The 27,420-nt window shown below is 42.3% G+C and overlaps 1 protein-coding gene across 1 annotated transcript; it reads left to right on the top strand.

Annotated features, from left to right (window-relative positions):
- Positions 1-1,766: 1,766 nt before the first annotated feature.
- Positions 1,767-21,052, top strand: LOC123730373 (myosin heavy chain, fast skeletal muscle-like). Its single transcript, XM_045706693.2, has 41 exons — positions 1,767-1,832; positions 2,333-2,378; positions 2,510-2,737; positions 3,808-3,954; positions 4,358-4,514; positions 5,710-5,737; positions 5,996-6,104; positions 6,257-6,349; positions 6,526-6,586; positions 6,756-6,854; positions 7,161-7,264; positions 7,637-7,775; positions 8,043-8,161; positions 8,331-8,480; positions 8,575-8,745; positions 8,972-9,275; positions 9,610-9,674; positions 9,768-9,855; positions 9,971-10,088; positions 11,841-11,964; positions 12,360-12,496; positions 12,915-13,170; positions 13,427-13,669; positions 14,021-14,197; positions 14,289-14,434; positions 14,623-14,713; positions 15,011-15,400; positions 15,522-15,648; positions 15,845-15,963; positions 16,097-16,293; positions 16,456-16,639; positions 16,748-16,913; positions 17,221-17,345; positions 17,714-18,022; positions 18,245-18,448; positions 18,593-18,718; positions 19,355-19,525; positions 19,821-19,925; positions 20,021-20,116; positions 20,494-20,625; positions 20,919-21,052. Exons 3-41 carry the CDS (start codon positions 2,522-2,524, stop codon positions 20,937-20,939), a joined length of 5,814 nt encoding a protein of 1,937 aa, XP_045562649.2. The 5' UTR covers positions 1,767-1,832; positions 2,333-2,378; positions 2,510-2,521; the 3' UTR covers positions 20,940-21,052.
- The last annotated feature ends 6,368 nt before the right edge of the window (positions 21,053-27,420 follow it).

Below are 27,420 nucleotides of genomic sequence, written 5' to 3'. Positions count from 1 at the left end.
AGATGAACATGATGACTACTTTGCGAGCACAGACAGACGTTTAAAGCACCGTTAAAATGTTTTGGATTAAGAGTTACTGTCTGATCCTCATAAGGTCCTGCCAAAATATGTCAAATATTTACAATGACAGTTTTAATGCTTAATGACATTTGTCAGTTAACAGATGTCCCATCCCCCCTTAATTGTTGTTGGTCATATGTCATGTAAGACCTTTGCACATTAAAATAACTTGAATGACATAAACTCTTAGTCTGCATGGTGCGAATGTTCTCTTAATCCACAAACACTCCAAGTAAATAGCATCTGTCTAATAACAGTGATATCAGTGCCAGAAACAGGCTGTGTGGAAACGGTGGGAGATATAGTAAACAATAAACCTTGGCTGCAGTGAAGACGAGCACAGTCCAAGAAATGAAAAGACCTCGACGGGGTTCTTCCAGATGGTCAGCTCAGCCACTTGCTCAACTAGTGCATACAGCTTCTCCCCCTATGGGGCTTCTTGTACTGATGTGCTGGCCACTGCAGCTGGAAACAAAACAGGGTGTATTCAGTGAGGTGAAATGTTCTGAGTACAGCTGATAGAAATGTATTGACTAGAGCCGAAACAATTCCCTATTCTACCTGACAGACAGTCATATCTGTTCTACATAAAACATTTCTATAAGAACGTTCTGTAAGGTTTCACCCTGTTGAACATTCATTTAGCTGCACCATAGTAGACACAAATAATATTTAAATGCTGAGGTTTGAAAACAGAAAATATTTGATACACATTGAAGGCTGTGAATGAAATGCCTGACTTAAAATAACTTGCTAAATTACATGCGTTAAACAAAATGTGGCTCCTTCAAAAGTTGCTTTCTTAAAAAAAATGGATTTAAATGTAAAGGAATCTGTTACTTTATTGTAACTATAAGTTTTATATCAGTTTTATTGAAGCCAGCTCAGCAGCTAAGTGGTTTACTTCAGTGCAATATAAAAGTTTAAGGCAGCTTTCTTGCTGTCAGCAATATGAGTGGAGAATATTATTGAAATACTGTACTGGTGTCATGTTAGAATCCTAAGAAGTCTTAACAATCCTACTGGACCGTTTTAGCCAACTGAAATGTGAGACAAATAAATACGTCTCCAGCATCTTCAATAGATCATAATGTCGATAAATAACTACACATTAGATTTAAACATTTTATGAGCTGCAATTGAAAGCCTACATGTTTCTGTTGTAGCTTTGAAATATTGAATATGGTTTCACCAGGGTGATAAATCAAACTAAGCACAGCACGAGGTCAAGTCCGTCCCAAGCATGAGGTGAAGAGAGAGTTCAGATGGTTTAATAAGCAAAACAATATAAGAAAAATAATGGGTAAATATAAATATATCAAGTGATTGATAAAGATTAGTGCCACTAAAATCTAATTAAAAAAGGTCAGATTAGATTTCATTTAAACTATTTTAGTGGTAGTGGGGCAATATGGACTCAGTCCATTACAGTAGTTGAGGGACATTGGTAGTAACATTGGAATCAATTTTATGAATCAATCTTTTGATATTGTCCTAACTATTAATAATGACATTTCTCATTTGCGTAAATTCACTGAAAATGAATTCAGACCAATATTCCATTAAGAAGTCATGTAATGGCAGTGTGACGCTCCTGGAAGTTGGTGAAGCTGGTGATACACAGACACACAGCTCTGGGGGAGGTCTCTCATCCAATCCATTTCCTTCAGCAGACTGGTCCATAATTAACTTCTGCTGGGTTGGCACTTCCAACCAGATATAAGGAGGCTGAGGACCCAGTATCCATAAGTCAGATACCTTCTTCCTCTGTGGTAAGACTCTCTCCACATCTTTAGAGTTGTACATTTGTAACATCTTTGAGTTCAGAATCTGAGGCAGTAGCTAACTGCACTGTTTGAATTGAGTTCTGCATTTTATTTTTACTTGTCTTATGTATTATTTGAAAATATGCAATCAAGTGTCATTGATTTAAAATGTTAGTTTAAAAAAAAATTGTGTTTAACTTGAAATGTGCTTTACTTAAAATCTGTAACTTTTAATTGAGGTTAAAAGTGTTGCTCCTGCACTTGTTTGTAAGTTAGGGGTTGGTCTAGAATGTAAGTGGGTTTTCAGGGGTATTTATTTGAATTCTTGACAGAATATGTAGTAAAGTGAGTTGCCATTATGAAAATGAAAGTTACCAGTTGCACCAATAGTTGAATTGGACATGGCCGTAATGATTGAGTTGAAGGGTGCCGTTTTCTAGCCCTTCGGGGGCTAAATGATAGGACTTTAGACTTGTGCATATTCACAACACCCTAATGTTTCACAGGTTCCTCCAAGAAGTACAAATTCATCTGTAGGAGGGGAAAAACAAGGTGAGGAATGGTTTGAGTCTTCACATAAAAAGTGATGAAAATATTCTGTGAGATACCTTTCACCTTACTCTGTTGACTGGGAAGGTAGCACCACAGAATCAATCATGTGTCTTGTTTCATATCTTTCCTAGTAATCCGTCACCATGAGTACGGACGCGGAGATGCAAATCTACGGCAAGGCTGCCATATACCTCCGTAAGCCTGAGAAGGAGAGGATGGAGGCACAAGCTGCACCCTTTGACTCAAAGAACGCTTGTTATGTGTCAGACGTCAAAGAGCTGTACCTTAAGGGCTTGGTCACTGCCAGGGCCGACGGAAAGTGTACTGTGACAGTCACCAATCCTGATGGCTCCAAGCAGGTAAGTCTGATTTGAAAAGAATTCAAGTTCAATTTTGTGCAATTACTTTATTTATTTAAAAAAATCACCAACAGTAAAAAAAAATTGAAAATCAATAACAAAAGAGATAAAAAATCATTGCTTGTTTTTTGTAATTAGAATATAATATTCAAACATAATTTTTATTGCTGTTATTTAAAAATTGCATTGATTTTTTTTTTTTTTACAAATATAAGTCAAGAATCACTATGTACTCTGCGTACACCAATCATTAGGAACACCTACCAATATTGAGTAATAACAGCCTCAATTCGTTGGGATGTGGACTCTACAAGGTGTCGAAAGCATTCCACAGGGATGCTGGCCCATATTGACTCTAATGCTTCCAACAAATTTGCTGGATGTCTTTAGGCTGGTAAAATATTCTTGATACACAAGGGAAACTGTTGAGTGTGAAAAAAACTAGCAGCGTTGCAGTCCTTGACACCAACCGGTGTGCCTGGCACAGACTACCATACCCCGTTCAATGGCACTTAAATATTTTGTCCTTCATCCTCTGGTCCAGTGTGACTCAGTTGGTAGAGCATAGTGTTTTCAAAGCCAGGGTTGTGGGTTTGATTCCCACAGGGGACCAGTATGAAAACGCATGAACTCACTACTGTCAGTCGCTTTGGATAAGAGCTTCTGCTAAATGACGTAAATGAATGGTACACAATCCATGTCTCAAGGGTTAAAAAACCTTCTTTAACCTGTCTCCTCCCCTTCATCTACACTGATTGAAGTGGATTTAACAAGTTACATCAATAAGAGATTATAGCTTTCACCTGGATTCACCTGGTCAGTCTATGTCAAGGATGGGAAACTGGCAGCCCAAACCCCCATCAACGTTCCCCATCCCTGGTCTATGTCATGGAAAGAGCAGGTGTTCTTAATGTTTTGTATACTCAGTGTATGTGTCAGTGGGTGATAAAGTAGTAGGATTAAATGGAGGTATGAATTTAAAAAAAGACTGAACTTGTATTTAATGAGCAAAAAGCATTCAGTCAAGTCCAGTTTGATCTGTGTGTAATGTAGATTTCTGACTGTTTCAGGAAGGAAAAGAGTTCAAAGATGCAGACGTCTATGAGATGAACCCCCCTAAATACGACAAGATTGAGGACATGGCCATGATGACCTACCTGAATGAAGCCTCTGTGTTGTATAACCTCAAAGAGCGTTATGCAGCATGGATGATCTATGTAAGATATCTGCATAAACGTACACAATTACACAAACATTAAAAATACATACATAGAGTGCGACACATTAACACATACAGTACTACACATTAACACATACAGTACTACACATTAACACATACAGAACTACACATGAACAAGTACAGTACTACACATATTAATACTGTACTACACATTAACAAATACAATGCTACACATTAACACATACAGTACTACACATAAACACATACAGAACTACACATACCAATACAGTACTACACATAAACACACACCAATACAGTACTACACATACCAATACTGCAGACCCAAATAACCGAAGTACACCAACATCCTCACATAAATCCAGGGAAAAGTCTATCAGATTTTGTTAATCCCCTAATTTAATTTGATCACTTTCATCCAGACCTACTCTGGGCTCTTCTGTGCCACGGTGAACCCCTACAAGTGGCTCCCCGTGTACGACATGGAGGTTGTTAACGCCTACAGAGGGAAGAAGAGGATGGAGGCTCCACCCCATATCTTCTCCGTCTCTGACAACGCCTTCCAGTTCATGCAGATTGGTACGAGCTCTCATGGATGGATGGATGGATGGATGGATGGATGGATGGAAGTAAAAATATGCTTTAGAGAGGTACACACTGAAAATAAATGGTTCTCTTTAGGGTTAATTGGCTTGAAACAATAGTGGATCTCTTTATGGTGCTACAAAGGCCTTTCCTGTGGTTCTACCAAGACAACATCAAAAAGGGTTCCGCTGTCATTACAACCCTTTTTGGTCCCATATAGAAACCTTCTAAATGGTTCTATATAGAACCTTAATGGAGAACGATTCTTTCAAAGAACCTTTTGAATAACCATAAGGGTTCTTTTTTCTGATTAGTCATAATAAGTTACAATTCTGTAGGTTTTATTATTAGTTAATTGACAAGTTAAATCAGGTGTGTTAGCTCTGGAACGAAGGGGGTTCCTATGGAGAGAATTAAACAACACTGATTTTAGTTCTCAAAAAACGCAAGGCCACACACACACACACACTAGTCTTTCACAAGACACAAGCACTGGCCATACTAATCATTTAGTAAGTGCTTATATTTGCCCTGTTTTACATACATACTTATAATACAAGTGTGTACACGTGTGTGAAATAGAAATGTATTTTTTTTTTGCACATCCAAACATCTTCAGAGAGTGGGGTCGTGGCCAGTGTCAGCCATTATCAAAGGTACACCTGGAGTAATTTTAACCTTGTCAGCGCAACGATTCAAACAAGCAACCTTTCAGTTACTGGCTCAACACTCTAACCACTAGGCTCCCTGCATTGTGATGACAGTACACAACAGATTAGATAAACTGGAATGACAGTCTCACTCACAGTTGAACAAAAACGAGCTGTGAGTAAACCACACCCCAAAATATTCTAATGAGCCGCCGCCCCTACATTTTAATTATCACTAAAAGAGGAAAGATCCTTTTCTCAACTGCAAAGAACCATTGAAGAGCTCTAAGGGTTCTCTGAGTCATTATGGTTCCACATAGAACCATCACCCTTCCCAAAGAACCCTTGAGGAACCCTCTTTTCTAAGTGTGTATCTAGTGTTTTCTAGTCTAGGTCAAGAACAGTTTGATGGGAATATCTGATTTCACTGGCCTTGAATGGAGAGTGTTCCATACTGAAATTCATGATGATGCTATGAATGCTATAATGTACCCATAATGCTCCTTGGGTATGATAAGCAATATGTATTTTGGTTACAGATAACGAGAACCAGTCCGTCCTGATTACGTAAGTTGTTTACTAAAATGTCACTTGAGAGAGGGTTTCTATTGTAATATGTTTGGTCACTTGGTGTGAAGAACATACATGACATTATGAATGGATTAGGCAATGTGTAATAATGATTCGATGAGTGGGAATATTTGTTCATTATTTATGTTAGAAAACAGGTCAACAGTGAAATTGTTCAATGCTATTTCTTAGTGAAAGCCAATTTTGCACTCAAACATGTAACTAAAACCCCTGTTTCTCTGTCATATAAACCAGTGGAGAATCCGGTGCAGGAAAGACTGTCAACACCAAGCGTGTTATTCAGTACTTTGCCACCATTGCAGTGTCTGGTGCCAAGAAGGAAGTGGACCCCAACAAAATGCAGGCCTGTTGTGCTTATGTTTCTCTTTTTAACACCTTTCAGATTGGTTGGGTGTCAAAACCTGTTTCAATGAAAATGAATGTTCCAAAAAAATCTAGAAAAACAAACTTGACCACTTTACCAGTTTCTGAGCAACTTGTGTTTGTCTCAATCAGGGGTCTCTTGAGGATCAGATCATTGCTGCTAACCCTCTGCTGGAGGCTTACGGTAATGCCAAGACAGTGAGGAATGACAACTCGTCTCGCTTTGTAAGTATAAAGGGCACACTGTGGAAGTTATCTTATATTGTAAACATTTATTTCAGTAGTTCTCTGTTGCTGCATCAATAGATGTCCAACAAACTGTAACATCTAAAGGGGTCTATCAAAGTAAGATGTTACATTTATTTAGTTGACCTATCTCCAACCTCCATGCTCTACTATAGGGTAAATTCATCAGGATTCACTTCCAAGGAGGAAAACTGGCTAAAGCTGACATTGAGACCTGTGAGTTGGTTTTCCTTGTTTCTCAATGCTTTTCTAAATTCACAGAGATCATTTTTTGGAGATCATATCATCACAATTATTTGTATCTCATGTTCTCTCTGTCTCCGTCTCTCTCTCTCTCTCTCTCTCTCGTTTTCTCTGTCTCTGTCTCGCTCTCTTTGTCTCTCAGACCTGCTGGAGAAGTCCAGAGTGTCCTTCCAGCTGCCCGATGAGAGAGGCTACCACATCTTCTTCCAGATGATGACCAACCACAAACCTGAGATTGTTGGTACGGCAAAGCAGAGGTTCAGGGGAAATTATTCCCACCATCTGTGGAACTTGTAAAATAAAAAATAAAATACCATTACAATTCCAAGGTAACAAGACATCTAGACATGGGTCAGGTCTTTGGGGAAGATCAATGAAGTAATGCACTGTGATGCATCAGTCCAGGAGCCTTTTATGATGCTATTTATTATATACTACATGTATCCTTGAGTCCCATATATTGAGTAAAGGAGGGAGAGATACTGTGAAGGTAGGACAGAAGAATTCTGAGAGATTTAACTGACAAGCCGTTCTCCGCTGTCGACAGAAATGTCACTCATCACCACCAACCCCTATGACTTCCCCATGTGCAGCCAGGGTCAGATCACTGTGGCCAGCATCAACGACAAGGAAGAGCTGGATGCCACAGACGTGAGTTATACAAAGGGTTAACCAAACTCTACATATGGAATGGGTAGGACCACCATACACACTGAATGCATTGTGCAATTCCAACTAAATGCCCTGTGTTAGTTAGGCATGTGCCTCAAGGCACTCTTCATGCCTTCACACTTCACCTTGAGGCACATACATGTAAAACATCCACAAGAGAGTGCCATTAAGTGGCCTGTGGAACAATGTAAAACTCCTTTTGTGCTGCCATCTACTAGTGTGTTGGCCAAGCGGTATCATGTGGAGCTGAGAAGCCAGTGAAATCTATCCATCCCATTTGTTCTGGAGTGAGCTGGAACTGAGCAATCTGCTGTTCACTTCATCACTGTTGTACTTCCTCTCTAATGCCAGGATGCCATTACAATCCTGGGCTTCACCAATGAGGAGAAGGTGGGTATCTACAAGCTGACAGGAGCTGTACTGCACCATGGAAACTTGAAATTCAAGCAGAAGCAGCGTGAGGAGCAGGCCGAGCCAGACGGCACAGAAGGTGAGTCCCAGTCATAGATATACAATATGTAGAGCATTAGCCCCATTCCCAGTCTCCAGCATAGAAATGGGACATGTAAAACAGACAGTGCCACATGAAAGTCAGGTAGGAGATTTTGGAGACCAAATTCCAACCTCCAGAAATGATTTGAAATGGATGTGGGTGAAAATCAAAACCTAATCCACAAATGAATTGACCAAAGTGTTTTGTTAGTGTGACATCAGAAACATCTTGTGTGCCTAAGTCTGTTGTTGTTTCTCTCTCCAGTGGCTGATAAAATCGCCTACCTGCTGGGCCTGAACTCAGCTGAGATGTTGAAGGCTCTGTGCTACCCCAGAGTGAAGGTCGGCAACGAGTATGTGACTAAGGGACAGACTGTGCCTCAGGTAAGGCAGTCAAACACAGCATCAACCATTTTCTCTCCACCGCAATTATTTTGGGGACGAGTGCATAGCTTATTTTGAATAGTGATGTTGTTTTTCCCCAAGCTCTCATCACCTTATCACTAGACATGGTCAATATCTCATGTATTCATTGAAGGTATAATCATTGCAGGTTAATAACTCAGTGAGTGCCCTGGCTAAGTCCATCTATGAGAGGATGTTCTTGTGGATGGTCATCCGTATCAACGAGATGTTGGACACCAAGAATCCAAGGCAGTTCTATATCGGTGTGCTGGACATTGCTGGGTTTGAGATCTTTGATGTGAGTATGAGACCAGAACAAGACAGTTAGTTGTGATTGAGAGGGATTACAGCCTTGTATGATGAAATGATCACTTATAAGCTTCCATTAACAGTACAACAGCATGGAGCAGCTGTGCATCAACTTCACCAATGAGAAACTGCAACAGTTTTTCAACCACACCATGTTCGTCCTGGAACAAGAGGAGTACAAGAAGGAGGGAATCGTCTGGGCCTTCATTGACTTCGGCATGGACTTGGCTGCCTGCATTGAGCTTATTGAGAAGGTAAGCTGTCTGAGGATTATAATGGACCACAACAGCAAAGCTCATAGGGAGCGCTGTGTGAGATATTATCACTGGGGTATAACGTATCTGACTGTTGATAACTCAATATGTTTCCTGTTATTTGCCCCTAAGTGAATATAATCCTATAACAGCATGTTTGCTAAAGGAATGAATGTGATCCTAAATGTAAATATCACTAATTTGATATACATCTCTTTTCGTAAAGCCATTGGGTATCTTCTCCATCCTTGAAGAGGAGTGCATGTTCCCCAAGTCTTCAGACACTACCTTCAAGGACAAGCTGTACGCCCAGCATCTTGGCAAAACCAAGGCGTTTGAGAAGCCCAAGCCTGCCAAAGGCAAGGCAGAGGCCCACTTCTCCCTGGTGCACTACGCCGGTACTGTGGACTACAACATCACTGGCTGGCTGGAGAAGAACAAGGACCCTCTGAATGATTCAGTTATTCAGCTGTATGGGAAGTCTTCAGTCAAACTGTTGGTTGCCCTGTATCCCGCTGCTCCACCTGAGGGTAAGACTAGCATCACGTCAAATGATTTATTTAAGCACTAGTTACAACTCAGATCCACATTTTCTTTAAAGTCTTGGAATGTGTCACAATTTCTCAGGTTTATTCACTGGGTACATTTAAGTGGTGTTATTTTACACAATCTCATTAGCACCATTTGCGTTAAGATGAGTGTGAAGTTAACCCCATATTGTCTCATTTCTAATTAGTGTGCTTGCTGAAGACAGCACCACTCTAGATTTCTTACATACTCTTATTATTATTATTATTCTATTTATTCCGCCCGCTACAGGAAATGGACTTGTTTAGTTATCTTTTACTTTGCCCATTTGAACAGATAATACCAAGAAGGGAGGCAAGAAGAAGGGAGGTTCCATGCAGACTGTGTCCTCCCAGTTCAGGGTGAGCTTCTGAAATGTGGATATTCAGTCCTTCAAAAGGTGCATTGATTATCATGAATGATTTGTGAGAAAATGCTTTGTAACCCTCTTACAGGAGAACTTACATAAGCTGATGACCAACTTGAGGAGCACTCATCCTCACTTTGTGCGCTGCCTGATCCCCAACGAGTCAAAGACTCCAGGTACAATACATGTTGAGTTAAATATGACATCTTATCAGTTCAGTATCAGTAACCTTAACAAACTAATCTTTAATCTGTTTAATAGTATTAAAAGAGACTTGGTTTGTTTTACCAGGTCTGATGGAGAACTTCCTGGTTATCCACCAGCTCAGGTGTAATGGTGTTCTGGAGGGTATCAGGATCTGCAGAAAGGGCTTCCCCAGCAGAATCATCTATGCTGACTTCAAGCAGAGGTACACAACACACAACTACTAATAAACACGTGCAAGCATGGACATGCACACGCACAAAGGTCTGCTCCAAGGGTTTTAACTAGAGGTCGACCGATTAATCGAAATGGCCGATTAATTAGGGCCGATTTCAAGTTTTCATAACAATCGGTAATCTGCATTTTTGGACACCGATTGTGGTGATTACATTGCACTACACGAGGAGACTGCGTGACAGTCTGACTACCTGTTATGCGAGTGCTGCAAGAAGCCAAGGTAAGTTGCTAGCTAGCATTAAACTTATCTTATAAAAAACAATCAATCTTAACATAATCACTAGTTAACTACACATGGTTGATGATATTACTAGTTTATCTAGCTTGTTGCATATAATCGATCCGGTGCCTATTAATTTCTCATCGAATCACAGCCTACTTCGCCAAACGAGTGATGATTTAGCAAGCGCATTCGCGATAAAAAGCACTGTCGATGCAGCAATGTGTACCTAACCATAAACATCAATGCCTTTCTTTAAAATGAATACACAAGTATATATTTTTAAACCAGCATATTTAGTTATTATTGCCTGCTAACATGAATTTCTTTTAACTAGGGAAATTGTGTCACTTTTCCGCATTCCGTGCAAGCAGAGTCAGGGTATATGCAGCAGTTTGGGCCACCTGGCTCGTTGCGAACTATGTGAAGACCATTTCTTCCGAACAAAGACCGTAATTAATTTGCCAGAATTGTACATAATTATGACATAACTTTGAAGGTTGTGCAAGGTAACAGCAATATTTAGACTTAGGGATGCCACCGTTAGATAAAATACGGAACGATTCCGTATTTCACTGAAAGAATAAACATTTTGTTTTCGAAATGATAGTTTCTGGATTTGACCATATTAATGACCTAAGGCTCGTATTTCTGTGTGTTATTATGTTATAATTAAGTCTATGTTTTGATATTTGATAGAGCAGTCTGACTGAGCAGTGTAGGCAGCAGCAGGCTCGTAAGCATTCATTCAAACAGCACTTTCGTGCATTTGCCAGCAGCTCTTCGCTGTGCTTCAAGCATTGAGCTGTTTATTACTTCAAGCCTATCAACTCCCAAGATTAGGCTGGTGTAACCGATGTGAAATGGCTAGCTAGTTAGCGGGGTGCGGGCTAATAGCGTTTCAATCGGTGACGTCACTCGTGCTGAGACCTTGAAGTAGTTGTTCCCCTTGCTCTGCAAGGGCTTTTGTGGAGCGATGGGTAACGATGCTTCGAGGGTGGCTGTTGTTGATGTGTGCCTGGTTCGAGCCCAGGTAGGGGTGAGGAGAGGGACGGAAGCTATAATGTTACCCTGGCAATACTATAGTGCCTATAAAAACATCCAATGTTCTGAGCAAGGAACTTAAACGTTAGCTTTTTAACATGGCAAATATTGCACTATTATTTTCTTCTCCAACACTTTGTTTTTGCATTATTTAAACAGAATTGAACATGTTTCATTATATTTTTTAGGCAAAATTGATTTTATGGATGTATTATATTAAGTTAAAATAAAAGTGTTCATTCAGTATTGTGTAATTGCCGTCATTACAAACAAATAAATAAATGAATAAATCGGCCGATTAATCGGTATCGGCGGAGTTTGGCCCTCCAATAATCGGTATCGGCATTGAAAAATCATAATCGGTCGACCTCTAGTTTTAACAGCATCAGAGTAGTCTTACCTTTATGTAATATAATTGACCTAATTAACAGATGTTTAAACATTTTCCTCATTCAGGTACAAAGTACTGAATGCCAGTGTCATCCCTGAGGGCCAGTTCATGGACAACAAGAAGGCTTCTGAGAAGCTGCTTGGGTCCATTGATGTGAATCACGATGATTACAAGTTTGGACACACCAAGGTCAGTCACAAACACCCTGCAAATGTAGTCCCAAAAATAGATGTGTAAACTGCAGAATGCCCCTTTAAGTAATGGAAAAGCTGTAAAAACAATGTAGTGTTGTTTTCTTTAAAGTCGTACATCACAAGCATGGAAGAGAAAGTCAAATCATTGTCATGTGCATTGTGTTGGAAAGGGATGGCTGCAGTTATCTGTATCTGTGTTCATTAACTCTCTACGACTGTACAATAACAACTTAGAAACAACCAATCACGTAGTTTGTTTGTAAGCATTTCAATGCTTATGTTGTTCAAATCAATCTAGTGTTGTTGTTCCTCTTCTTTTGATTCTGCCCCTTTTTATCTGTCACCATCTCACTGTGGTTTCATCATTGACCATGTTTACCTGTGTCTCAGGTGTTCTTCAAAGCCGGTCTGCTGGGTGTCCTGGAGGAGATGAGAGATGAGAAGCTGGCCTCTCTGGTCGGCATGGTCCAGGCTCTCAGCCGTGGATTCCTCATGAGGAGAGAGTTCACCAAGATGATGGAGAGGAGGTGAGGAATAGTAGACATCTTGGCAAAGCTTTCCGTCAACCAGCTGTATCTAATGCATTATGATCACATAGTGTATATGATGTGAGTTGATCAGAATGAGGAAGTACGTCTTATAATATTCTATTAAAGCTGTAGTTTGGGATTTGGAAAGCTGTTGAATTGTTATTTAAATGTGCGATATTTGCCCATTTATTGTTGAAGAATATAAAATGCCTCATGAGCTTAGCATGAGCTGTCAGTCCTCACATCTAAAGATCTGTCTATGAATTCAAGAGGGGTTACATTTCCCTAGCCCCATTCCTCAGCTGTACACAAAAGTATCGGGGGGGGGGGGTCAGTTTTGTGGTTCTTGGAATACCAGAATGTAGCTTCATTAAACATGTCACTCACCATACCACTCTGTCTTTCTGTCGACCAGAGATTCCATCTTCTCCATCCAGTACAACATCCGTTCATTCATGAATGTTAAAACCTGGCCATGGATGAAGTTGTACTTCAAGATCAAGCCCCTGCTGCAGAGCGCTGAGACTGAGAAGGAGCTGGCCAACATGAAGGAGAACTATGAGAAGATGCAGACAGACCTGGCCAAGGCTCTGGCCAAGAAGAAGGAGCTGGAGGAGAAGATGGTGTCTCTGCTGCAGGAGAGGTCTGACCTGGCGCTCCAAGTCGCATCTGTGAGTGAGCAACGACCATCATGACGGCACATTTACACACGTATGATCACAGACACGAACGCACACGCGAACAAACACACACACAATCACACTGTGACGTATGTGGCTAAGTCACGTATTTCTATTACCTATGTTAGCAAGGCTACCTATATTTCATGCATTTCTATTGATTTGCTCTGACCTCTTTGACTAAATTACGTCCATCTGTTGATACACAAAGTGAAGCGGCAGATTTTTTCTGCTGTTCTGAAACCAGGATTCAGAGAATCTGAACGATGCTGAGGAAAGGTGTGAGGGGCTCATCAAGAGCAAGATCCAGCTGGAGGCCAAACTCAAAGAGACGACCGAGAGGCTGGAGGACGAGGAGGAGATGAATGCTGAGTTGACTGCCAAGAAGAGGAAGCTGGAGGATGAGTGCTCTGAGCTGAAGAAGGACATTGATGACCTGGAGCTCACCTTGGCCAAAGTGGAGAAGGAGAAGCATGCCACCGAAAACAAGGTCTCGTAGACAGTCTAACAAAACAATAATCCAAACAATAACCAACTCAAAACGTAGCTAAACAGAAATTGAATTCAAGTTGTTTTGTGGGTGCAGGGAAAATCAAGACCCAAAATAGTGGAATGTCAGTTTCGGGGTACTTCCCACATCCGTTGCATGTTCTGCTCCCCCCTCGTTTCTGACTTCCCCTTCCTTAGTACACTGGCATGGAGTACACAACCATCTAGTGTTGAATCTATAGTACAGTATTTGTTGACATTATTAATTAATCTAAATGAAATATATATCTAACTCAATCTCTCCTTTATGGTGATGTGACCAATGAGTAATTTTGGCTGTGGCTGTTTTCAGGTTAAAAACCTGACCGAGGAGATGGCGTCTATGGATGAGAGTGTTGCCAAGCTGACCAAAGAGAAGAAAGCCCTCCAAGAGGCCCACCAGCAGACACTGGACGACCTGCAGGCAGAGGAGGACAAAGTCAACACTCTGACCAAGTCCAAGACCAAGCTGGAACAGCAAGTGGACGACGTGAGTGGAGTTTGACATTTTGGACATGATAAAATGATATTATCTTCAGTTATTTAGATTTGAACAATACGTGTGTGTTTTTATCTTGTAGCTTGAGGGTTCTCTGGAGCAAGAGAAGAAGCTCCGTATGGACCTTGAGAGAGCCAAGAGAAAGCTGGAGGGAGATCTGAAACTGGCCCAGGAGTCCATAATGGACCTGGAGAATGACAAGCAGCAGTCTGATGAGAAAATCAAGAAGTAAACACAAACAAATGTTTACAGTATTACTGTCATATTGATCATAATGGTTGTTCTTGACATATTCTTGTAATTATGAATTAGCATTTGCATGTGATTCTTAAAAGAAAAAGTGAATGGTATGATATTCTCCCGTTACACTATCAAACCAAAATCAACTCTGCAATCGACGTGTTTGTGTTTCTTAGGAAGGACTTTGAGACCACCCAGCTCCTCAGCAAGATTGAGGATGAGCAGTCTCTGGGAGCTCAGCTACAGAAGAAGATCAAGGAACTCCAGGTAAAACAGGATCTATGCTCCAGTACAGGAAAGAACACACCTAAATCATTTCCTTCAAAGATGTATTCTGGTAGCACACATTCTTCCTGGTGGCTTCTGATGGCTCAGTAAGTTTGAAGATGGTGCTTCTTACCATTGTGGTTTTGGTTGGCACATGGGACACTGGTTGGCACATTTAATATATTAGTGTAACTGACTTTTTATTTACACATTTATGCAAAATATACAAACTCTTATTCATTAGTGTTTCAACTGTATTGTAGTGTTCATTCCCCCTGCTCCTGCCCCCTGTTCTAGGCCCGTATTGAGGAGCTGGAGGAGGAAATTGAGGCTGAGCGTGCTGCCAGGGCTAAGGTTGAGAAGCAGAGGGCCGATCTCTCCAGGGAACTTGAGGAGATCAGCGAGAGGCTGGAGGAGGCCGGAGGCGCCACTGCTGCTCAGATTGAGATGAACAAGAAGCGCGAGGCTGAGTTCCAGAAGCTGCGTCGTGATCTTGAAGAGTCCACCTTGCAGCATGAGGCCACAGCCGCCGCTCTGCGCAAGAAGCAGGCCGATAGTGTGGCTGAGCTCGGGGAGCAGATCGACAACCTTCAACGTGTCAAGCAGAAGCTGGAGAAAGAGAAGAGTGAGTACAAGATGGAGATTGATGACCTCTCCAGCAACATGGAGGCTGTCGCCAAGGCTAAGGTGAGTAGTGATGTTTTGGTCAAGCAGTGTTAAGGGGGGTCAACTTCATTAATATTCAAGTGAACTGAAGTTGACAGGAGTCCCATATATAAAGTAATGATGGAACTTGTTTCACTAACAGGGAAATCTGGAGAAGATGTGCCGTACTCTTGAGGACCAGCTGAGCGAGCTCAAGACTAAGAATGATGAGAATGTTCGCCAGGTCAACGACATCAGCGGACAGAGGGCCAGACTCCTGACAGAAAATGGTACCATCAACAATGAACAAAAAACCAACGTAGTGTACAATAACGTGTTGGGGGCTGCATCTATAAAGTCCGGTCCACATATTGTAGATTCTACTGTACTATTCACCACCTAACATTGCCCTACGATACCTCAAAATACATTTTCAATTGTAGTGAACAGAGACCCCATTAACAAGATGTCCCTCTATCCCTGCAGGTGAGTTTGGACGCCAGCTGGAGGAGAAGGAAGGCCTGGTGTCTCAGCTGACAAGAGGCAAACAGGCCTTCACCCAGCAGGTTGAGGAGCTGAAGAGACTGGTTGAGGAGGAGGTCAAGGTAAGGAATGCAAAATGGACACCACCGACCACAGAGTTTAGAGCCAAATCTTCAAAAAGATTGTGACTACGCCACCTCAGACTTCTACTGTCATTTGTTTTACTCTTTTTGTCTTTATCTTTGTCTCTCACAGGCTAAAAACGCACTGGCCCACGGTGTCCAATCTGCCCGCCATGACTGTGACCTCCTGAGAGAGCAGTTTGAAGAGGAGCAGGAGGCCAAGGCAGAGCTGCAACGTGGAATGTCCAAGGCCAACAGCGAGGTGGCTCAGTGGAGGACTAAGTATGAAACTGATGCCATCCAACGCACAGAGGAGCTGGAGGAGGCCAAGTGAGTCACACGCAACAGCAAAAACTCAAATATAGGGTGTGGATGGTGAGGGTGGTAGGGGGCTCTGAGAAAATGTTACATCAATATGTATTGTAACTTATTGTAGCATTTGTTTTGCAACAAATTGGTCACAATAAAAACCACCATCTTATCGTCCAACAGGAAGAAGCTGGCCCAGCGTCTGCAGGAGGCTGAGGAGACCATTGAGGCGACCAACTCCAAGTGCGCCTCCCTGGAAAAGACCAAGCAGAGGCTGCAGGGAGAGGTGGAGGACCTCATGATTGACGTTGAGAGAGCCAACGCAATGGCCGCCAACCTCGACAAGAAGCAGAGGAACTTTGACAAGGTGAAAATGAATTTTCTGTCTGCTGCATGTGATCAATTGAAGTAAAATGTTTCTGATTCAAAACTCTTCATTATTGACTTCTAATGAAAATCCCATGGATTTCCCTAGGTTCTGGCAGAGTGGAAGCAGAAGTATGAGGAGGGCCAGGCTGAGCTGGAAGGAGCTCAGAAGGAGGCTCGCTCTATGAGCACTGAACTCTTCAAGATGAAGAACTCCTACGAGGAGGCTCTGGATCATCTGGAGACTCTGAAGAGAGAGAACAAGAACCTGCAACGTGAGATTTTGAAAAAATATCTATTGGGTTCATGTTTGACTAGTGTTTTGAAAATGGAAGAAACTGTAATCATCAAAATTACTTTTCACACCATCTCAGTGTTTTTATGTACACTTTGAAATATTATGATTTAGTAATCGGTATTGCTTTGAAAAACCCAAGGAAGTGCAGGGCAATTAGATTTGCAAGACCGTATGAAGTGCTGTTCTTTAATGAACTGTTATTATGATTTAATGTCAACTTGAGAGTATTGGTTATTTCCACTGAAAATCTAAAGTCTAAACTGCTCCTTTGTTTGTGTGTGCAGAGGAGATCTCTGACCTGACTGAGCAGATCGGAGAGACTGGCAAGAGCATCCATGAGCTGGAGAAGGCCAAGAAGACTGTGGAGACAGAGAAGTCTGAGATCCAGACCGCTCTGGAGGAGGCTGAGGTACAAACTACAACTGCATGATGTGAAAAGGAGTGTTACACTAGCCCAGGGCTTCTAAAACTTTTTCAGCTCGAGACTCAAAAGAGAAATTGACCATCCTCATGAGACCCAAATCGTCCTCCCATGACCCAAATTAAGAAGAAATAGTGTGTGATTATAAATATATTTTCATAACTCGCGACTCACCTCTGACATGCCCAGGCCCCAGTTTAGGTCCTGACCCATAGTTTAAGAAACCCTGCCAATTCCAGCAACAGTCTAATGTTCCCTGTACTGGTGTTTATTGTTGTCATATATATTTCATTCCTTGTGTTATACACATCCAAATGTAATAAAGACAATTCGCTTGACTGTTTCTCTTTGTCCAGGGCACACTGGAGCACGAGGAATCCAAGATTCTGCGTGTGCAGCTGGAGCTGAACCAGATCAAGGGTGAGGTGGACAGGAAGATCTCTGAGAAGGATGAGGAGATGGAGCAGATCAAGAGGAACAGCCAGAGGGTGGTTGACTCCATGCAGAGCACCCTGGACTCTGAGGTCAGGAGCAGGAATGACGCCCTGAGGGTGAAGAAGAAGATGGAGGGAGACCTGAACGAGATGGAGATCCAGCTGAGCCATGCCAACAGGCAGGCCGCTGAGTCCCAGAAACAGCTGAGGAACGTCCAGGGACAGCTCAAGGTAAAGGGGCTGGGACATCAGGCTCAAACATCTGAACATGGGGAGGTATTTGTTTGTGAATCTGTAGAAAAGAAGAGAACAGAGGAATTGAATAGTGGATTAATATACTGTAGAAAGGTAGGGAAACTGGGGAAATTCTTACCAATTGACATTTCTATCAATGATCGTATCGCCCCTACTTGCCAATGAGTCCTAATGAACCTATGTCATTGTGAACCCCAGGATGCCCAGTTGCACCTTGATGACGCCGTCCGCGCCTCAGAGGACATGAAGGAGCAGGCAGCCATGGTGGAGCGCAGAAACGGCCTGATGGTGGCTGAAATTGAGGAGCTGAGAGTTGCTCTGGAGCAGACAGAGAGAGGCCGCAAAGTGGCTGAGACTGAGCTGATAGACGCCAGCGAGCGCGTCGGACTGCTGCACTCCCAGGTATGGGTGAAAAGCCATTTCTAATGAAGCACAACCAAGCATCTTGAATTCGACACTGCTGCCTTTCACATTTTCATAATTTCTGCCCTGTGACTTGTAAGTTCTCTTGAGCATCAAAACAAATCGTCTTGTTTCCTCCTCCAGAACACCAGCCTTCTGAACTCCAAGAAGAAGCTGGAGACTGACCTGGTGCAGGTGCAGGGAGAGGTGGACGACATTGTCCAGGAGGCCAGGAACGCAGAGGAGAAAGCCAAAAAGGCCATCACTGATGTGAGTCCTTATGATCGATTGAATAATGTCAACTTGATTTGTCCCAAAGGGCCAATGGTAGCTGGGCTGGTTAACCACAACAAGGATCTCAGAGGGAAGTTATGATTGGTGTAGTTTTGGAAATCCCAGATGTAGGGCAACAGCACTTGGTCTGAGAATTGTGTCAGATTTTTTGGGCCAATTTGGGGTAGGTGCTCTTCAGACAGACAAATCTACCAACAAATCATGAGTTTGGCCAGGCGGGGCTTAGAAATAATCTCAACGGAAACATGACAAAGGCAGACACACAATGCGGACACAGATAGCTAGGCTAATTTAAGTCACAGCCAGTCATTATTATTATTACTATTACTATTATCATCATGACGCATTGTAAACTACTTACATGTACTTGTGAAATACACTAATTGACAATATGCTTCATCTAGCTAGCAACTGTAAATGTTTGGCAGGGTTCTGGACAGATTTTACGGCGTCCCACTCTGCCCTTTCCTCTCTGCCAAGCCGACGGTTGTTTTAGTGCACCCATGTATGCTGGAACGTTGGTAACCCATCTGTCTGGGAGGCAACACATCTGTCTAGAGAGACTATGATTGGTGCCAATTGGTGCATAAATTCAACAAATGACCATTCCAGGCGGCCATGATGGCTGAGGAGCTGAAGAAGGAGCAGGACACCAGCTCTCACCTGGAGAGGATGAAGAAGAACCTGGACGTGACAGTCAAGGACCTGCAGCACCGCCTGGATGAGGCTGAGAATCTGGCCATGAAGGGAGGCAAGAAGCAGCTCCAAAAACTAGAGTCCAGGGTGAGTTAACAGCAGGGTGGATTAGGGTGGATTGAAAGAATGAATGCTGGACATTTATTTCATTATAATAAAATACACAGGACCATTGAGTTATGACTTTCTGTCAATAATCCACCTAGACAATGAAAAGCTGTTATCATTACAGACCCTTCAATTCAAAAAGTTAAACTACATAGAAACAGACAACAATTGTGCCTCTTTGACTGAGTAGAATAATATACCTGTTTTGAAAAGATTTGATTTGTTCCGTCTGATTTCACCACCTCAAATGTCTACGTTAATTTCTTCCACAAAGGTGCGTGAGCTCGAGACTGAGGTGGAGGCCGAGCAGAGAAGAGGTGTAGACGCGGTCAAGGGAGTCCGCAAGTATGAGCGCAGAGTCAAGGAGCTCACTTACCAGGTAAGAGAAAGTGTCTTCTTCACACACTTGACACTAACACCGACAGGTTTGTGTATAAAACTATGTGGTATTGATTCTTTGATCCTCTCCCACAGACTGAGGAGGATAAGAAGAACGTTAGCAGACTTCAGGACCTGGTAGATAAGCTGCAGATGAAAGTCAAGGCCTACAAGAGGCAGGCTGAGGAAGCGGTGAGTCATACTTAGTCAAATACTCTGAAATCATACATTCAAAAAGATATATTTTTCCCCCCTAGTAGACATTACAAAACTTAATGTCCATATAGTTTAGTGTAAGTGCTACTACACATCAGTCCACAATGACTCAACTGAAGAACATGTACATTTCTGAGAGCCTCCCATACATCTCTATGCCTATGTGTTGTTAGAAACTTAAAGAAGAGGGGGTTGAATATTTATTTACTGTTCCGGGGGCTGGTCTAGTGGGGGTGCTGCCGCCCCTGGAGTCAGTGGTTTGATCCACCGTTCTGCAACTCACTTTCTCTGCTGTATCATCCATCTCCCTATTTAAATGCTGATGTTATGCTCTCCTATTTCCCCTCACCCAGGAGGAAGCAGCTAACCAAAACATGTCTAAGTTCAGGAAGGTTCAGCATGAGCTGGAGGAGGCTGAGGAGCGTGCTGACATCGCTGAGACTCAAGTCAACAAGCTCAGAGCCAAGACCCGCGACAGTGGAAAGGTACAGAGATGCTGCTGAACCTACACCTGACTCATCTTCAGATATGATCACATCAACACCACCTATGATTCAGCCTTCACTGAGGTCAATACTGACCTTTTACACTCACTCAAATGTATTGAACATCTCCAAGAAGCACATCAGGGCAACAAAAAAAATTGAGTCATTCAAACTAAGTTGAAAATTAAAGCTTAGCATTGAGGCTTAAATGCTTGGTCCATGATGCGTTCAAGTTTTATATATTTAGCATGTTTATAATTAATACTGATCCATTCTTGTCTTTCTTCTTACAGGGCAAAGAAGCTTCTGAATAAACGAAGATCAAAGGATTGAACATTAAAGTCTTTTCATTTTCCTGTGTTGCATAAAATATGATATTCATGGTTAAATGTTGAGCATTGATTAAAAACACTTAGGCCTACGTACACTTCCTTTGTGACTGTGGATTTATTACTCAGATAACAGCTTTTTCGTACTATATATTGTGCTTTAATTAAAGGAGCAATCTGGGATTCCAGCAACAATACAGCGGTCACTTTTTTTGGTAAACATCTGAGGTATGAGGCTGGAAAAATGTAACAACGCTCAAATTCATACAGAGCTATGGATGAATGGACTGACCAGTCATAACATCAAGAAAATAGTTTTAACCCTTTACAGTTGGGGGGGAAAAGAAAACAAGGCAACGGTAAACATGTTATCCTCCACATTCGGTGCAAGAAGAGTACCGTTTTAAGTGTTTTTTTCACAAGATTCTAAATGGCGTAAAATCTATAATGGCGGACCATATGGGGCCCTGAGGCAAATGTGTCATTCGTGAGGAGAGGGATCTACAGTACGTACAGAATTTCATGACATTAGGTCAAACGGGGTGAGGGGTGTGAACTTTCAAAGTTAGCATTTTCAATTTCTTATAGCGCCACCATCTGGCCAAGACGCATCATTCACCCAAATCGTCAAAATCGGGCCAGTGCTGTCTGAGACATCGTGTGTGATGTTGTACGAATGTTGGAATGTACAAATGGACAGAGTCAGATTCATAGTCCCCTCCTTGATTTCATCGTGGTGGACAAAAATAAGACAAACACGATAATCTCCCTTGGACAGACTACGTAAACATTAACGGTAATCGAGCATCTGACCAAATGACTTGAGATTTTATTTCTGGGTTATTATCAGAGATCACACATAATTGGAAAAGGAAATGACGAACACGATATTGAGTGATTTTCGGCAGACGTACACTTACAGTTGGCCTAGTGTTGGGCCAGTAACCGAAGGTTGCCAGTTCGAACCCCTGAGCAGACAAGGTGAAAAGGATCTGTCGTTCTGCTCTTGAGCAACGCAGATAACGCCACACAACAACAGCTCCACGGGTGCCCATTTGTGGGCCATCAGTTGATTGACAGACGTAGGCCTTAATTAATTAATTAATTTATTATTAGTTATTTATTTTATTTGTCACATGGCGAATACAACAGGTGTAATCCTAACCATGAAATACTTACTTACAAGCCCTTAACCAACAATGCAGTTTTATGAAAATAGAGTTAAGAAAATATTTACAAAAACTAAAGTCAAAAATAAATAATTGAAAAAAGTAACAATAAAATAACAATAACGAGGCTATATACAGGGTGTACTGGTACCGAGTCAATGTGTGGGGGTACAGGTCTGTCGAGGTAATTTGTACATGTAGGTAGGGGTAAAGTGACTATGCATAGATAATAAACAGCGAGTAGCAGCAGTGTAAAAATAAAGGTGGTGGGGGTGTGTCAATGTAAATAGTCCGGGTGGCCATTTGAGTAATTGTTCAGCAGTCTTATGGCTTGGGGGTAGAAGCTGTTAAGGAGCCTTTTGGACCTAGAACAGTCTATGACTTGGGTGACTGGAGTCTTTGACAATTTTATGGGCATTCCTCTGACACTGCCTGTTATATAGGTCCTGGATTGCAGGAAGCTTGGAAGCGGTACGCACTACCCTCTGTAGTGCCTTACTGTCGGATGCCGAACAATTGCCATACCAGGCGGTGATGCAACTGGTCAGGATGCTCCCGATGGTGCAGCTGAATAACTTTTTGAGGATCTGGGGACCCATGCCAAATCTTTTCAGTCTCCTGAGGGGGGAAAAAGGCATTGTTGTGCCCTCTTCACAAGTTTCTTGGTGTGTTTGGACCATGATAGTTTGTTGGTGATGTGGACACCAAGGAACTTGATAAACTCTCGACCCACTCCACTGCAGCCCCGTCGATGTGAATAAGGGCGTGTTCGGCCCTCCTTTTCCTGTAGTCCACAATCAACTCCTTTGTCTTGCTCACGTTGAGGAAGAGGTAGTTGTCCTGGCACCACACTGCCAGGTCTCTGACCTCCTCCCTATAGGCTGTCTCATAGTTGTCGGTGATCAGGCCTAACACTGTTGTGTCATCAGAAAACTTAATGATGGTGTTGGAGTAATGCTTGGCTACGCAGTCGTGGGTGAACAGGGAGTACAGGAGGGGACTAAGCACGCACCTCTGAGGGGCCCCGTGTTGAGAATCAGCGTGGCAGATGTGTTGTTGCCTACCTTTACCACCTGGGGCGGCCTGTCAGGAAGTCCAGGATCCAGTTGCAGAGGGAGGTGTTTAGTCCCAGGGTCCTTAGCTTAGTGATGAGCTTTGTGGGCACTATGGTGTTGAACCCTGAGCTGTAGTCAATGAACAGCATTCTCACATAGGTGTTCCTTTTGTCTAGAGTTTCTGGGATGATGGTGTTGATGTGAGCCTTTCAAAGCACTTCATGGCTACCGACATGAGTGCTACGGTGTGGTAGTCATTTAGACAGGTTACCTTCACTATCTTGGGCACAGGGACTATGGTGGTCTGCTTGAAACATGTAGGTATCACCAACTCGGTCAGGGAGAGGTTGAAAATGTCAGTGAAGACACTTACACATGCTCTGACTACACTTCCTGGTAATTTGTCTGGCCACGCGGCCTTGTGAATGTTGAGCTGTTTAACCTCTCTGGGTTATGTGGGACGCTAGCGTAATTCATAATTCAAATTCCTCAAACGTACAACTATTATATGCCATTTTAAAGATACATTTCTCGTTAATCCAACCACAGTGTCCGATTTCAAAAAGGCTTTACGGCGAAAGCATAACATTAGATTATGTTAGGACAGGGCCTAGACAAGAACAACCACACACCCATTTTCCAAGCAAGGAGAGGCGTCACAAAAACCAGAAATACAGCTAAAATGAATCACTAACCTTTGATGATCTTCATCAGATGGCACTCATAGGACTTCATGTTACACTATACATGTGTGTTTTGCTCGATAAAGTTCATATTTATATCCAAAACCCCCATTTTACATTGGCGTGTAATGTTCAGAAATGTTTTGCCTCCCAAAACGTCCAGTGAATGAGCACATCAATTTACAGAAATACTCATCATAAACGTTGATAAAATATACAACTGTTATGCAAAGAATTATAGATACACTTCTCCTTAATGCAACCGCTGTGTCAGATTTCAAAAAAGCTTTACGGTGAAAGCAAACTTTGCAATAATCTGAGTACAGCGCTCAGATATCAAAACAAGCCATACAGATACCCGCCATTTTGGAGTCAACAGAAGTCACAAATAACATTATAAATATTCACTTACCTTTGATGATCTTCATCGGAATGCACTCCCAAGAATCCCAGTTCCACAATAAATGTTTTTTTTGTTCGATAAAGTTCATATTTATGTCCAAATACCTCCATTTTGTTTGCGCGTTCAGTCGAGTAATCCAAATGCACTGTGCTCGCGCAGTAAGTTCAGACGAAAAGTCAAAAAAGTTATATTACAGTTCGTAGAAACATGTCAAACGATATGTAGAATCAATCTTTAGGATGTTTTTATCATAAATCTTCCATAATATTCCAACCGGACGATTCCTTTGTCTTCAGAAATGAAAAGGAACAAACCTAACTCTCAGTGCGTGCGATTGAGCTCATGTCATTTTCTCAGTCATCTGACTCCATATGCTCTTATTCTCTCCCCATTCACAGTAGAATCATGAAGCAACGTTCTAAAGACTGTTGACATCTAGTGAAAGCCGTAGGAAGTGCAAAATGACCCCACAGATACCACATATTGGATAGGGAATCACTTGAAAAACTACAAACCTCAGATTTCCACACTTCCTGGTTGGATTTCTTCTCAGGTTTTTGCCTGCCATATGAGTTCTGTTATACTCACAGACATCATTCAAACAGTTTTAGAAACTTCAGAGTGTTTTCTATCCAAATCTACTAATAATATGCATATCCTACCTTCTGGGCCTGAGTAGCAGGCAGTTTACTACGGGCACGCTTTTCATCCGGACGTCAAAATACTGCCCCCTACCCAAGAGAGGTTAAAGGTCTTGCTCACATCTGGTACGTAGAGCGTGATCACACAGTTGTCCGGAACAGCTGGTGCTCTCATGCATGCTTCAGTGTTGCTTGCCTCAATGCGCGCATAAAATGAATTTAGCCAGTATGGTAGGCTCGCGTCACTGGGCAGCTCGCGGCTGGGTTTCCCTTTGTAGTCCGTAATCGTTTGCAAGCCCTGCCACATCCGACGAGCGTCAGAGCCGGTGTAGTAGGATTCAATCTTAGTCCTGTATTGACACTTTGCCTGTTTGATGGTTCGTATGGTGGCATAGTGGGATTTCTTATAAGGATTAGTGTCCCGTTCCTTGAAAGCGGCAGGTCTAGCCTTTAGCTCGGTGTGGATGTTGCCTGTAATCCATGGTTTTTGGTAGGAATATGTACGTACGTTCACTGTGGGGATGACTTCGTCGATGCACCGGTGACTGAGGTGATGTACTCCTCAATGCCATTGGCTGAATCCTGGAACATATTCCAGTCTGTGCTAGCAAAATAGTCCTGTAGCTTAGCATCCACGTCATCTGACCACTTATATATTGAGCGAGTCACTGGTACTTCCTGCTTTAGTTTTTGCTTGTAAGCAGGAATCAGGAGGATAGAATTATGGTCAGATTTGCCAAATGGAGGGTGAGGGTGAGGGAGAGCTTTGTACGCATCTGTGTGTGTGGAGTAAAGGTGGTCTAGAGTTTTTTTTCCTCTGGTTGCACGTGACATGCTGGAAGAAATTAGGTAAAACGGATTTATGTTTTCCTGCATTAAAGTGCCCTGACACTAGTAGCGTCGCTTTTAGATGAGCATTTCCTTGTTTGCTTATGGCCTTATACAGCTTGTTGAGTGCGGTCTTAGTGCCAGCGTCGGTTTGTGGTGGTAAATAGACGGCTATGAAAAATATCGATGAAAACTCTCTTGGTAAATAGCAGTACCAGAAGCATATGTGACGAGTCAAAAGAATTAGTGCAAAAGGGGGTCAATCCAGATAGTATCTATTTGGTTAACTATTTATCAGTCTTATGGCTTGGGAGTAGAATCTGTTCAGGGTCCTGTTGGTTCCAGACTTGGTGCATCAGTACTGCTTGCCGTGCGACAGCAGAGAGAACAGTCTATGACTTGGGTGGCTGGAGTCATTGACAATTTTTAGGGCCTTCGTCTGACACTGCCTTGTACAGAGGTCCTGGATGGCAGGGAGCTCGGCCCCTGGGAGATCGACCAATCCATTATAACCCATTTATTAATAGTTTATAATGCATTTACAAATGATTAAAGACATGCTCCGGTACTTTGACCACTAAGAAAGTATTTGTTAAACCTCCCGCTGTGGGCTAGATATGTCAATGTGTAGTTCCTACATGCATAATCTATGAGCAGAATTACTGCCACGAAATCCCTAGTTTGAAAGCGGGTGTTTTCTTGAAGTTGTGCCAGACCTTTAGCAATTCGAGTTCTAGCCAATGAGCTTCAGCCCCTCGCATTTGAGTGACAGCTAGCAATAGGCCTGCCCAGCGTTATCCAATGAGGTCGCAGGGTAGGCCCGACGGCTCGGTGGACACAGCAGAGAGAAAGAAAGAGCAATGGTGGTGCACATATCTGCGCACAATGTATGTGACATACATATATGTATATATATATACCATTTTCGGGAACCACTTTTGGCTTGTGAGTGATACTTTCAGAACTACTGGCTAAAAGTACCAAATTATCTCTTTAAATAACAATTTAATTATTAACTTTAGAAACCCTTTACAAATAGAACCTTATTGTAAAGTGTTACCATAAAACGTGCTGATATAGTCCCTAGCTACTATTGTTGATGCAGGTTTAGGGTAGTTCCTAATTGGCCCATTCTCTACATACTGTAGTGTCCTATTGGGCCTGGTCAATGCATGTTTACAATTTATGTTTTATTTTATGTTCACAGTTTCCTGTTAAAATAGTGTGTGTGTGTGTGTGTGTGTGTGTGTGTGTGTGTGTGTGTGTGTGTGTGTGTGTGTGTGTGTGTGTGTGTGTGTGTGTGTGTACAGCCCTATGGGAACAGATTCCAGGGCTTTGATGACCTCTCGCCTAAATTGTCTGTTTTCTGTTCTTGTCTATACCTGTGACGAGAGAGAGAGAGAGAGACAGGGAAGAGAGAGAGAGACAGGGAACAGAGGGAGAGAGTGATTGATCGAGATACAGGAAACAGAGAGAGAGAGAGAGAGAGAGAGAGAGAGAGAGAGAGACAGACAGACAGACAGACAGACAGACAGACAGACAGACAGACAGACAGACAGACAGACAGACAGACAGACAGACAGACAGACAGACAGACAGACAGACAGACAGACAGACAGACAGACACCGAGAAATCAGAAATGAAAGCTAAAACCTTACCAAAACAGAGAGGCTGCAACAGCCTGAC

Source organism: Salmo salar, chromosome 24 (genome assembly GCF_965601325.2).
Source record: "Salmo salar chromosome 24, fSalSal1, whole genome shotgun sequence".
Taxonomy (NCBI): Eukaryota; Metazoa; Chordata; class Actinopteri; order Salmoniformes; family Salmonidae; genus Salmo; species Salmo salar.
Note: the sequence above shows the minus strand (reverse complement) of the source record. Positions and strands in the feature narration are given on the sequence as shown.

Bases quoted from the DNA above. Each gene is read 5' to 3' on its own strand.
- LOC123730373 (XM_045706693.2), top strand. From the start codon at position 2,522: ATGAGTACGGACGCGGAGATGCAAATCTACGGCAAGGCTGCCATATAC. The intron at 2,738-3,807 runs GTAAGTCTGATT...TGACTGTTTCAG, and splicing joins ATCCTGATGGCTCCAAGCAG to GAAGGAAAAGAGTTCAAAGA. The intron at 14,198-14,288 runs GTGAGTGGAGTT...TTTATCTTGTAG, and splicing joins TGGAACAGCAAGTGGACGAC to CTTGAGGGTTCTCTGGAGCA.